At 43.3% G+C, this 13,723-nt stretch overlaps 1 protein-coding gene across 1 annotated transcript; it reads right to left on the bottom strand.

Annotated features, from left to right (window-relative positions):
• Nucleotides 1-5,321: 5,321 nt before the first annotated feature.
• Nucleotides 5,322-7,046, bottom strand: LOC147895836 (scarecrow-like protein 32). The gene has a single exon (XM_087382872.1). The coding sequence runs from the start codon at nucleotides 7,044-7,046 to the stop codon at nucleotides 5,322-5,324; it is 1,725 nt and encodes a 574-aa protein (XP_087238998.1).
• Between the last annotated feature and the right edge of the window lie 6,677 nt (nucleotides 7,047-13,723).

Here is a 13,723-nt window from a genome sequence, read left to right as displayed (position 1 = left end):
AGGCGAAGCATCGGTGATCTGAGGTGGGATCTTCAGGAGGGACCGTTATGGATGCATGGAGTGATGGTGACAGTAGCCCTGCGCCATTACCTCATGAAGCCGTGGAGGAGGAGGTGTTTGATGATATGGTGCGGGATTTATATGTCCATCAAGGGAGGGATGATAGCATGGAGCAAGATCAACCGATGGCAAGTGGAGAACTCCCGCAGACTCTCCTACGTGGAAGTATATTGAAGACACATGGCCAAGCTTCAAGGAAGAACCTAGGAGCTTGAGACTTGGATTGGGTATGGACGGTGTGAACCCATTTGGTCTCAAAAGCACCTCTTACAGTGTATGGCCAGTGATATTGGTGAATTATAATCTTCCACCCTCTATGGCTATTAAGAAAGGACATGTTATGCTGTCCCTTCTAATTCCAGGGAAACATAAAGTCAAAAATCCTGATGTTTATTTGGAGCCTTTGATTGACGAGCTTGATTGACGAGCTAGAGATACTTTGGAGAGGTATCGAGGTGCATGATGTGAGCAGGCCTCCCTCATCACGAGACTTCAACTACAAAGCAGTCTTGATGTGGACGATGCATGACTTCCCAGGCTATGGCGAGTGTTCAGGTAAGCATTGCACTTCTAATTATGAATAGGCAAAGGATGTGGCACCCTAAAACCACCTTCAACTCTTAATTGCATCTATTGTTCAGGTCTCACTACATTGAGTTACCATGCATGTCCTGTTTGTGGTCCTTCACTAGTTGCCTCACGGGCAGACGCATTGAATAAGGTCATCTATGAGAATCACCATCGATTTCTCCCACCGGATCATCCTAGATATGTTGCCCCTTGGAATGAAGTCCTCCCACAATCACTCACCGCGAGAGATTGGATGAGAATTTGGGATGGTCCCATGACTCCTCCACCACTTGGCATGAGCCGGTAAGGGTTTGTAACTATTGTGTGCTATATTGGCTGGAAATAAAGATTGCCCGCTAACACTTTATTTTGTTTAGATACTCCATCTTTTATCGTTTACCATATTGGTCCCACCTCAAGATCAATCACCTGCTTGATCCCATGCATATCTTCAAGAATGTGGCATCTACCATTTGGGAGCATTTGAATGGGACACGAGATTCCGTAGGCAATATAAGGGAGGATCTACGTACCACAGGAAGGATGCATGAAGCTTGGCCACAAGAGAGACCAAATGGGCGTGTTTTTTTACCTCGTGCACCGCGGAGGTTATCAAAGCTAGAGATGGCGGCGGTGAAGCGCACTATTACTACAATTCGTACTCCCACTGGATGCATGAGGTGTTTGAAGGGAGCCTTTACAAAGAGCAAGAAAAGAGGTGTAGAGCAATTATATGGCTTGAAATCTCATGATTGGCACAAGATGCTCCAAGTAAGTATTTTATGTGCATAATATCTTTTTCCTTTCAAATTTGTGAGTGAATAATTATAAGCAACTAATCAACCACCTCCTCGTGGGTTCAGTTCATTTTACCTACTAGCATTTCACGTAGTGCATCGAAGGACGTGAAAGATTGTATTTACAAGATGGGCGAGCTTGTGAGGTACTTTACATGATACAAAATATGATGCGTATCAATGCTCCATGCAAGGTGTTCATATTGCTAATATGGTGTACTTTTTCATTTCTAGGTATGTGAGCTCAAAGGAAATAGATCCCACCACGCTTGAGAATGCTCAAGTTATGTCAGTGGAGGTGGTTTATTTAGTGGAGGAGACATTTCCATGTTCTATTCTCACAAGCCAACTACATCTTATAGTGCATTTGGTGGATGAGATTGCTATATGCGGTACTATACATGCATTATGGTTGTTCTTCCTCGAGCGCTTCATGAAGACCTTGAAGGGCTTCGTGAGACAAAATGCAAGACTCGAAGGTAGCATGGCCGAGGGTTGGTCAATACAAGAGTCACTTGTATATATTTCTGAGTTTCTTGTTGATGTGGATAGCTCTCTCCCACGACTATGGAGAGATGATGAAGACCTAAGGATGACCTCTATTGTGCCTCAAGGGAAAGGATGCAACAAAGTAATAGACATGGAGTTGCATAATAGTATCAACCTCTATTGCGTGCTTAATAGTGATGTGATGAAAAGATGGGTGACAAGATACGAGGATGCAAAGGCAAGAAGACAAGAAGAAAGGGCCCTCTTTCGTACACACCACGGATCTCGTGTGCCATATCCTCAGTATCTAAGAGAACTTCCAAAGGATATTCATGTGGATTGGCTACTTGATGAAATGGAGAAAGCAGAGAAAGACGAGGGGATGCATATCACAATGGAAGAATGGGAGTATGCTAGGGGATGCATGAGCAAGGTCAGTATATAGAATGTTATGCATAAGTTAGGAGCTTTCAATAATTTAGATTGCTTATTTAATTGATTTTTTCTTGGTGTAGTGCACTATGTTCAATGCTATATGGTGTGAGGGCAAGCATTTTCGAACACAACGGATTGATGATAAGAGAAACACACAAGATTGCGGCGTCATTGCTAGCTTTAAGGGAGCCAATGGAGCCATGGATGATTATTGTGGCATAATCTAAGATATTATTAAGCTTGACTTTCGACGCTTCTTTGTGTATGTTTTGGATGTAAAGTGGTTTGAGGATGTGGTGGAAAGAGGCCCTAATACAACAATCAAATGCCATGCGAGTGGCTTTGTAACTATTGACTCCACAAAGTTTTGGCAAAGTAGGAAGGACACACTAGTACTACCGCAATAATGTGAACAGGTATTGTGCACACATATAAAAATACTCACTTTTAAATATTTGATGCAAGGAAAATAACATGATTGTATTTGTGTTTGAATTAGGTTGTCTATCAACCAATGGTGGATAATAATAGATGGTGGCATGTCATACCTATTATGCCACGTTCCAAAGTGATGTATAGTACATTTACTAATATGGAGCGTATGGAGGATGATCATGGCCATGGACGTGATGATGACCGTGATACGAGAGAGGAGGATGATCATGAGATAGGAGATACGAATATTGAGGCCATTACCCATGAGGATGCCTACCATTGGTGATGCTGATTTTGATGAGCACATGAGTAGCACAAGTAGTAGTGGGTTGAATGTATTTGTAGATCTAAACACTTGTCTAGATTTTGAAGTAGAAAGTTTGGCAAGGGTTGATCTCATTGAGGATGAGATTGAACCGTAGTCCAACATTGATATTGGCAAAACTATTTTAATATTATCTCATTCTCCTCACCTCACTTAATTCTTGTATATGTGGGCTTGCAAAAAAGCATTGATGTTTTTGTTAAAATTATGTGCTTTGGTAATCATGGGCAATGTTTGGAAAGCAATAATGTACACCAAAATCTCACTTTCTGTATTCTCTATTTTACGTCTCAATACGCGTCTAAATGTGTGTCTAATTTTCAGTGTAAATGCGCTAATAGACGTGCTAGTACACGTGCAAATAGACGCGCTGATAAATGCAATGTTAGATGGGCCCGTATTTTCTCAGTGTAGACGTGCAAATAGACGTGTTAATACACGCACAAATAGACGAACTGTTAGACGCACTATTAGACACGCCCATAATTTCTCTATTCAAGCAACGCCTATAGACGCGCCTGCTATTTTGCACGTCTATCAAGCGCATCTATAGTTACTTTGTGTTGTTGTGAAAACGTTTTAATTCGCCGATTTAAAACGCTCGTTTTAATATCCTCCCAAATCCCTGCCTGAACCTCACCAAAAATTGTTACACCCAAGCAGACATTGACCCATGTGTGACTTCTCTTGCTCTAATTCCTATATTGGGATTGGTCTTTCTAGAACTTCTTTGCTATTCATGACTGGTTAGTGAAATTTAATGTTTGCAAAATATAGGAGGTTTCTCCATTAATGGTGCACAACCACTATAATGTTTTCCACTATGCGCTTCTATTTATGATGTTTGGAAGAAGAATATAAATACATGGTCTCCTACTAGAACCTGCCTTTACTAGCTCTAAATGCAAGTTGTATGAGCTCTAGATCTCCCTAGCCTCTCTTATAATTTTACTCCCACCTCAACTACTTGTCTTTGTAGAATATCCACCCAACAAGGCCCGAGCATCCAATCAGTCCTCTTTTAAACTGCTCATTATGAATTTCCCTCCTTTTCTAGAACGTGTTACCTACAACTTACTCTATCCAAATGAATTGAGAATGTTGTACATTACTAACCGCTTCGCCAAGAATGCTTGTAATGTGTTCAAAAGCAAACTCTCGACAAGTCGAGCTCGATTTTATCTAGCCTTAATGTTTCAAATGACCTACATGGGGATGCACTCAATCCCTTAGGTGGTTTAGCTTCACTCACCATCTTTATGGCTTTTAATAAACAACAACGTTTGTTATAAGCATTCCTTTGGGCTTTTCACTTCCACAGGTCCTTAGGCCCTTTGCGAAGCTTGAAGTTGTAAAAGATTCCTTAGAGTTGACATGGGTGATGCTAGAGGTGGCTTCATGGATCCTTTTTGGGAGAATTGTCTTATTGCTCCACTATGGAGTTTGTGCTTTTCATCGTTTGGAGTAATGGACTTACGAACTAGAACACATGACTGACATCAAAGGATGCCAAAGTAAATTTATTGATGAAGACAAGGGGTAGCTTGTGCAGCAATAACACAAAATGCATGCGAGTTTCTATGGTGAAGATGCATCACAAACATTGAGCAACGTGATAGCGGGGAGCATTATAGCCACAACTCTAACATAACTACTGTTCTTCAGTACCGCTCACTACTTTACCTTCTACACTTTGTAAGCCATGATGAGAACAATGTCATCTCATGGGTGCAAGGTTAATGCCGCCAGCTTTGTAAGGCCGCAAGCTTAAAATGCAGACTACAAATGTACATGTTCTACACATCGGGCTCGAGCAACTTCTGTAATCCTTTAAAGTAGTCATTCTAGTAACCGGGACGAAAACCAAGCAAGAATAAGTCATTGATACAAGTAACGCTTGCCATTGTTTATTCTAATAAACTTCAGAAGTGGACTATTGGACTATTCTGAAGAGTCAGTGCGTTGCATAATGCTAACAGAAAGAACTCCACCATATGTACAGCTTGCTTATCAATTTGCGCTGCATGTCTCTGTTTGAGAAGATGCAGTTTCTCGAATTTAAGCTGAATGGACTCTCAAAAAAAGAGGCAGGCCTCCAAAAGCTATTGTAGAACGAGAGCGAGAGAGAGAGCGAGCGAGCGAGCGAGCGAGAGAGAGAGAGAGGGGTATCTCACAGGCAGCTGCACATTAACCCTTTGCGGGCTTTTTTATCAGAGATCGCAAGCAATGGCTTTGATCGACGAGGAAGAGGTGGTGGACATGAGCGCTGCAGCCGCAGCTGCTGCAGTGGAAACGCAGGCTGTAGCAAACACAACATTGTGGCCCTTCCAAGTGAGCAGGAGCGCATCTCCATCCTTCTTCAGACCCCATCCCGCAGCATGCTCCACCAGCATTGACTTCACTTCTGCTACCACGGCTTCGCTGAACGGAATGATCTGCAAATGCGCGTTTCTTATCCTCTGCACCCACTTCTCCTTGGATTCTAGTCTCTCCATCCTTTGGTGTCCCTCACATGCTATTATGTTCTCGATCTTGTTCCCTATGTCACCTTCGTACTGGAGACGCTGCTTGCTGTCTCTAGGCAAGAATGTGTCCACAGCGTCAAAGGGAATCCACAGGTAATTGAATGCTGCTCTCAATCTAGCCACCAAGCCTTTGCAACTCAGGTTGGCATCCTCGTCGACAATTGTCACAATTGTAGGCTCAAGGCTTCGTATCAATCTCAGAAATTGAGCTCGACGACATGCAGGATCAATCGTCTCATCAGGAATGTAGTGCAATCTCATTTGGCAATTCACTACGAGAGCTTCATCTTCATGCAAGTCAAACGAAGCTCGGTTCAGCTGCTCTATTTCCTGAGGCAGCACATGGAACTGAAACGGCACATTCTTCGACCTAGCGAAATTCCGGAGCTTTAAGCCGAGCTGGTCAAAGGTCATGTTGAGCATGGGGGGTACTTGTGGTCTGGCCCCGTGGACTGTCAAGCGGATCTGAGGCGGACCCTCGGGCCGCTTGGAAAGCTCCTCGATGAGGGTCGGCCACTGCATGCAATGGGTGATGCTGAAATCTACAATATGCACTCTCGCCTTCCCCTCAAGAGCCTCCGAAATGGCTCCGTTTGCTGCCGAGAATCCGAAGCGGTGCCATGGCGTGAGATCTACAAACCCTGCGAGCTCAATGGCGTTGAGAACGTTGCTCGAACAAACCTTTGCTGCATGCAAGTCGCTTGCTAGATTTGGAGCCATCCTCGCTGCTCTGGAAATAAGAGCCCTTAGAAAGTACGCAGTGACCCTCTGATTAGGGTCGCCCTCCGTTGAGACGATATTGTTCAGCACCCACATGAGCTGCTGTGCCAAAGTACCGTCGTTGTTCTCTATTGCAGTTGCGCAATGCACAAGTAACTGCTCCATACAGCTTGCAGCGTGAGATCCTCCCACGCTTCCCAGTCCCCTCACCATTGCCATTCCTGCTATCGGATAAGGCCGTTCTTCTGGAGCGTATGCTTCGCTGCGTTGACGGAACTCATAGGAAGGATGGGTTTCCATTTGTAGTAGGTCACTTTGACGCCCGGAAGGCCAGATGGCTGCACTATGAATATGCGTAGTACCGATGTCGTCCGCGCCCGCCTGCAGGTGTAAGTTATCTCGGCCTCTCGAGCCTATAAGAGTGATGGCCTCTGAATCCATACCACCTTCTGAGGCTTCCTGGTTCCCTATAAGCAGCGATCCATGCGTGCTCGAATTGGAGATATATCCCAATGGTGAAGTAGTGAACCGCTTAGGGGGATTTGCGGTTGTAAGTATTGCAGCTTCAGAGCTGTTTCGTCCGTCGGAGAAGTTCTCGCGATCGGTACGCATATACTGGTAATCGCCTATATTCTCGCATCTAGGACCAGGCGAGAAGGAGGGTTGCAGTAACCTGGGTTCAGTGCTCATGTTCATATCATGGGATGAGCCTCGCATCTGAAGACCAATCTTCACTCCTACTTGCAAGAAACGGGAGCCCGGTAGCTTGACCTCCAGGGGGTCGAGTGGGTTTATAGGAGAGTGTCTTACAGAAACCAAAACAGAGGGAGAAGAAACGAAAGGCCGACGTCAGGTATTAACCTCAGATTCAGAGTTCCAGCTTACGGTCATACACGACGATAGTTCACGATGCACAGAACCCTTCCATTAAACAGATCCTAGGTGAAGTTCCGCCTTCAGCCTCTCTGAACCTGTCAGCGTGCTATACGTCGACTTTGCCCCGAATCTAAGCCCATCTTGAGTGCTGGGCGTGATGGCAGTTAGCTTTAGAATCCCTTTAATCTCGATTCTCCTAGCTCTGTGAAGCAATTTTGACATCTTGTTCCCCAAAATCACGCGTAAACTGGCAGCTGACCATCTGAAAGGTGGCACAGAAGAAACATGTAGAGACAGTGCATGACAAACTTGCGCATATAGAGGTGTACTGAAAGCAAATAATTTTTCAATCCGAAAGGTAGGGCAAGGCCTCCTCCCGTGCAAAGTTGCAGTATCAGGTCTAGGAGATCATGAACAAAATATGAGTAGCGAGGATTCAAACCTCCCCGATCAGTGTTTTTAATTGCTTGTGCTAGTGTGCTTACTGGTTGGCAAAGTGTATCATATTGGGTGCCACTGATGAGGGCGGCCGTATTTGTCGAAGCTGCTATGATTCCCTGCAGTTCGTTTTTTGTTGACGCAAACAATACGAGACGTCACCAGGGTTGATAAGCCTCGATTTCTTATCAGAAACCAAGTAAGTCACAAAGAAATTTAAGGAACTGCAAAAGAAGGATACCATAAGTCGCCGTACTGCATGCCTGTTACAGTAATCGTTGAGAGCTCAGAACAACTGGAACTTTACTAGGATGGCGTTGTCTAGGTGCATATCGTCAGCCTTGCCGCCGAGAGAGAGACCATGACCTTAATGTGCTGTCGACATTAAAGGCCTTACGTCCGAATGAAACAGAGAGAATCAACATGGAGTTCATGCTGACTGAAAATGCTCTTGCATGCGCATTTGCATTACGGGAGGGAGCACAACTGACGCGAAGGAAGAAAGCGGAAAAGAGATTGTTTTGGCGGAAACGATAAATTGGTCTACAAATCTGGCAACACTAAAAATTCTAGTAGGGAGAAGAACTCTAGTATGCACACCGTGCGGGGGCCGGTGTCGTATAACTCGTGTGCAGCCTATTCTAGACGGACGCACTCTGTGCTGCAGCACGTTTAAGCTACGAGAAGGGAAAGCCTACCTCTGTTTTGAAGAGGAGGCGATGGGGGTTCCATTGGGGGGGTGAAGTGGGCAGAGTGGGTCCGGAGGTTGAGGGAGAGAGGAGGCAAAGGGAATGAGGGCGAAAGGTACAAAGGGGGGGTGAATGATAAAGAGGAGGTGTGCAAAGGAGGCCGAGGAAGATGGAAGGGAGGAGGAAAGAGATGATGAAGAAAGGAGAAGGGGATGGGAATGTGGAGGTGGAGGGACTGTATTTAGGAAGGGGGGGGCAGAGATTCGAGGAAGGGAGTAGGAAGCACGAATGGAGGAAGAAGAAGAAGAGAGAAGAATGGAGAAGAATGGAGGAAGAAGAAGTGCAGGCGAAGAAGGAGAAGAAGAAGACGACGTAGAAATATGAAGGATGATGATTAGGGTTTAATTTAGAAGGTATATTTACATGGGAATCGGGGGATTGCCCAATTACGTGGGGGCGAGAGAAGAGACAGGGGGCGCGTGCTCTCAGCCGGCCTCTGCGGTTGTCGTTTGCATGGCTCGTTCTCCCAATCAATCAGAAACCCTAATTTTTAAATTGCACTCCACAACAAAACAAGCCTACGTGCGGCGCCCTCGCTACGTCAATCTTTTCAATCAATCAACCTAATTAAACCATCGTCTCTGATTCCCCCCCCCCCTCGCATCAGCTCACGCCGTCTTCTATCAACCCTTTTCTGTGCATAATCTATTCCTCCCCTCGTTCTCTGCGCCTCTCCCCAACCCCTCACTGCTGCCCTCATCTCACCTCCTCTCTAGACATCCCCCCTTACTCTCTCAACCCCTCCCGGAAATCCTGCGAACATCCCAGTCCACTCCCCCCCCCGGCTCCACCGTCTCTCGTCTTGAGCGTGGGTGCTCGACTCCTCGTACGCTTCTTCGGCCGTGGAAGGAACGTTAAACGTTCCTTCGAGGTTAAATCTCTCTTCTCTGCCTCTGCACGTGTTATAAGTGAAAAGCTTCTCTCTCTCTCGCTCTCGCTCTCTCGCTCTGCAACTCTTTTGCCCCGCCCCCCAGTTCAGAGAAAATACCAGCCTTCTAAGTACTTCTATCCCACCGTCTCGACTTGCTACAAGACGCTTCCTTGCCCTGTCCAGCTGGCTCTTGCCTCGAATCGCTCCCCTTCCTTACATCCTTCACAATCTTTGTTCAAAGACTAGTTCGCCGGCCTAACTATCGTCCAAATTACAGCTGCGCAATGGCTTCTCCTCTCTCTCTCTCTCTCTCTCTCTCTTTCGACTGGCAGCACTCCCTTATCACTTGATAAATAGAACACCGTCGTCAAATCCCTCACCTAATGCCATGTTCACATCTGTGATATTCCATGGAGATTTATCAATTTGAGACACGTGGAATACACGATCCTAAAATAAGCTTAAGCCCATGTTTCATACGTGACTTGTGAGTTCCAACATTGTTTACATGTCGTTCTCAACACCCACGACCAAACGATGTGGAATTCCTTCAAAAGAGAGGAAGAATATTCTTATGGTAGCCAAGAAAGAAGCAAGAAGGGGGGGGTAGGGGGGAGAGAGAGAGAGAGAGAGAGAGAGAGAATATTTACAAATCAAGACAAGCTTTAGCATGAGGCTCACTAGCCACTCTAAAAGTGTGTATATATAGTTGATCACTTTGAAATAATTTAAAATGAACCATAATTTATGCATGTAAGATTAACTTACAAACATACATGCTGACAAGATGGCACACCCCCAAATCAAGAATCTTTATACCTAATGAAAAATATAACATGGCCTTTGACAATATACTCATCAAGCAAACTCTTAAGTACAATAATTGAAGATTCTCACCAAGTAAGAGGTTCCACTAAATTGGAAACGGTCTTAACTGGGAAGTGATCACTACATCAATGTTTGGTTCTACACATAGATAATCTTACAGGATCCTTGGAAGACTCTCACAAAGCCTCAAAGGTGTACAATTTTTTATTCTACAATGTGGTTTGCGTGTCAAACCTTGAGTCCTTGAGATAACTTACGCAAGGTTTTTAGTTAAAAATGCCATAGATGTGTTTGCTCCAACAACTGACATTATGCATGCTTCCAATAGGCTATTTGAGAAAGGAAAAGCCTATGAGGCACATCACACAATCGTATATTTCTAGACAACAATATTGTAAAGCTTCTCATTGCATGATCTTTACACAATAACCAAATTTGTATACATCACAGATATAGATATTGAATCTACTTTTGGCATATATATGATGCTAGATGCTCCACAACTAGGCCTTAGGAAAATTAAGACATGTAGCAAAATACGTTGAATTTGATTATGTACTTGCCTTACATGATATGCTCAAGTACTCAAAATCCTATAGGAAAAATGAAAAGGTCACAATGTCATGTACTCAAATGAGCTATCAAATGCTCCTTATAGAGCTTTACAAAACTAAGAATTACATAAGCTCTTCTAAGCATAAACTATCTAAAAATATAATTGTCTACATCCTCCACTAACTTAACTAGCTCCAAAACACATAGCAATCGACATCACAACTATAACACACTTGAAAGTTTAAACACACATTCTCAATGTGCAATACTCACAGATGAGAGGGGGAGAATGCCACCTAGCTCAAGGTATATCTAAATATGTAAGTTATTGATTTATTACTAAGAAGCATCCACAAAGATATTAATCTGAACTGAGAAACCAATCTACCTCTAAAGTTCACTAGCAAACATGGATCTAGATGATAGTTAGGAAAATCAGGATTCCTAAAGCTTGAAGGAGACTTTACCAAATGTCCACCCATATCTGCCTCACCTTCCCAATTTGATCCAATAATCCCTATCTTAAACTCAAGAGAGAAGGCATCAAAACATGAATAAAATTGTCCACCAATTTGTCTAAGGCAAGACAAAAAGGACTAGGGATGTCAAAAAATTATGGCTAAACCAAAGTACTCCCTCACACAATAAGACAAAGCAACTATAGATGCACTTGATAGATGTGCAAAATAGCAGACGCATCTATAGGCACTGCTAGAATAGTGAAAATACAAGCACATCTAATAGAGTGTCTATTTGCGTGTCTAATAGCACGTCTGCACTGTGAGTTAGACGTGGATTTAGATGCAAAACAGAGAATACAGAAAGTGAGATTTTGGTACAAGCTAATAAATGTACATCACTGCTTTCCAAACATTGCCCATGATTACGCAAGCACATAATTTTAACAAAAATATCAATGTTTTTTTGGCAAACCCACATATACAAAAATTAAGTGAGGTGAGGAGAATAAGACAATATGTAAAGTAGTTTTGCCAATATCAATGATGAGCTACGGTTTAATCTCATCCTCAATGAGATCAACCCTTGCCAGACTATCTACTTCCAAATCCAAACCAGTGTTGAGATCTACAAATACATTCAACCGGCCACTACTACTTCTAGTACTCATGTGCTCATTGAAATCAACATCACCAATGGTAGGCTCGTCCTCATGGGTAATGGCCTCAATATTTGTAACTCCTATCTCATGATCATTCTCCTCTCTCGTATCACGGTCATCATCACCTCCATGGCCATGATCATTTTCCATACGTTCCATATTAGTAAATCATGTACTATACATCACTTTGGAATGTGGCATAATAGGTATGACATGCCACCACCTATTATTATCTACCATTGGTTGATAGACAACCTAATTCAAACACAAATACAATCATGTTATTTTCCTTGCATTGAAGGTATCAGATATTTAAAAGTGAGTATTTTTATATGTGTGTACAGTACCTGTTCACATTGTTGCAGTAGTACTAGTGTGTCCTTACTTTGCCAAAACTTTGTGGATCAGTCAATAGTTACAAAGCCACTTGCATGGCATTTGATTGTCGCATTAGGGCCTCTTTCAACCATGTCCTTAAACCACTTTACATCTAAAACATACACAAAGAAGCGTTGAAAGTCAAGCTTAATAATGTCTTGGATTATGCCACAATAATCATCCATGGCTCCATTGGCTCCCTCAACTAGCAATGATGCCGCAATCTTGCGTGTTTCTCTTATCATCAATCTGTTGTGTTTGAAAATGCTTGCCCTCACACCATATAGCATTCAACATAGTACACTACACCAAGACAAAAAATTAAATAAGAAATCTAAATTGTTGAAAGCTCCTAACTTATGCATAACATTCTATATACCGAGCTTGCTCATGCATCCCGTAGCATACTACCATTCTTCCATTGTGATATCCATCCCCTCATCTCTCTCTACTCTCTCCATTTTGTCAAGTAGGCAATCCACATGAATATCCTTTGGAAGTGCTCTTAGATGCTGAGGGTATGGCACACAAGATCCGTGGTGTGTACGAAAGAAAGCCCATTCTCCTTGTCTTCTTGCCTTTGCATCCTCGTATCTTGTCACCCATATTTTCTTCACATCACTATTAAGCATGCAATAAAGGTTGATATTATTAAGCAACTCCGTGTCTATTACTTTGCTGCGTCCTTTCCCTTGAGGCACAATAGACATCATCCTTAGGTCTTCATCATCTCTCCATAGTCGTGGGAGAGAGCTATCCACATCAACAAGAAACTCAGAAATATACACAAGTGACTCTTGTACCAACCAACCCTGCGCCATGCTACCTTAGGGTCTTGCATTTTGTCTCGCGAAACCCTTCAAGGTCTTCATGAAGTGCCCAAGGAAGAACAACCATCATGCATGTACAATACCGCATATAGCATTCTCATCCACCAAATGCACTATGAGATGTAGTTGGCTTGTGAGAATAGAAGGTGGAAATGCCTTCTCCACTAAACAAACCACCTCCACTGACATAACTCGAGCATTCAGCGTGGTCGGATCTATTTCCTTTGAGCTCACATACCTAGAAAGGAAAAAGTATGCCATATTAGCAATATGAACACCTTGCATGGAGCATTGATACGCTTCACATTTTGTATCCTGTAAAGTACCTCACAAGCTCGTCCATCTTGTAAATACCATCTTGTAAATACAATCCTTCACGTCCTTCGGTGCACTACAAGAAATGCTAGTAGGTAGTATGAACTGGACACACGAGGAATGGTTGATTAGTTGCTTCTAATTCACTCACAAATTTGGAAGGAAAAAGATATTATGAACATAAAATACTTACTTGGAGCATCTTGTGCCAATCATGAGATTTCAAGCCATATAATTGCTATACACCTCTTTTCTTTCTCTTTGTGAAGGCCCCCTTCAAACACCTCATGCATCCAGTGGGAGTACAAATTGTAGTGATAGCTCACTTCACTGCCACCATCTCTAGCTTTGATAACCTCCATGGTGCACGAGGTAAAAAGACACACCCATTTGGCCTCTCTTGTGGC

The sequence above is a fragment of the Dipteris shenzhenensis genome, chromosome 12 (genome assembly GCF_047967505.1).
Source record: "Dipteris shenzhenensis isolate YYH24624 ecotype China chromosome 12, Dip_SZ_1.0, whole genome shotgun sequence".
In the NCBI taxonomy this organism is placed as follows: Eukaryota; Viridiplantae; Streptophyta; class Polypodiopsida; order Gleicheniales; family Dipteridaceae; genus Dipteris; species Dipteris shenzhenensis.
The sequence above is the reverse complement of the archived record's forward strand: the minus strand, read 5'-3'. Positions and strand labels throughout refer to the sequence as shown.

What these genes read in the sequence shown, in the direction of transcription:
- LOC147895836 (XM_087382872.1), bottom strand. Translation starts at nt 7,046, where the DNA reads ATGAGCACTGAACCCAGGTTACTGCAACCCTCCTTCTCGCCTGGTCCT.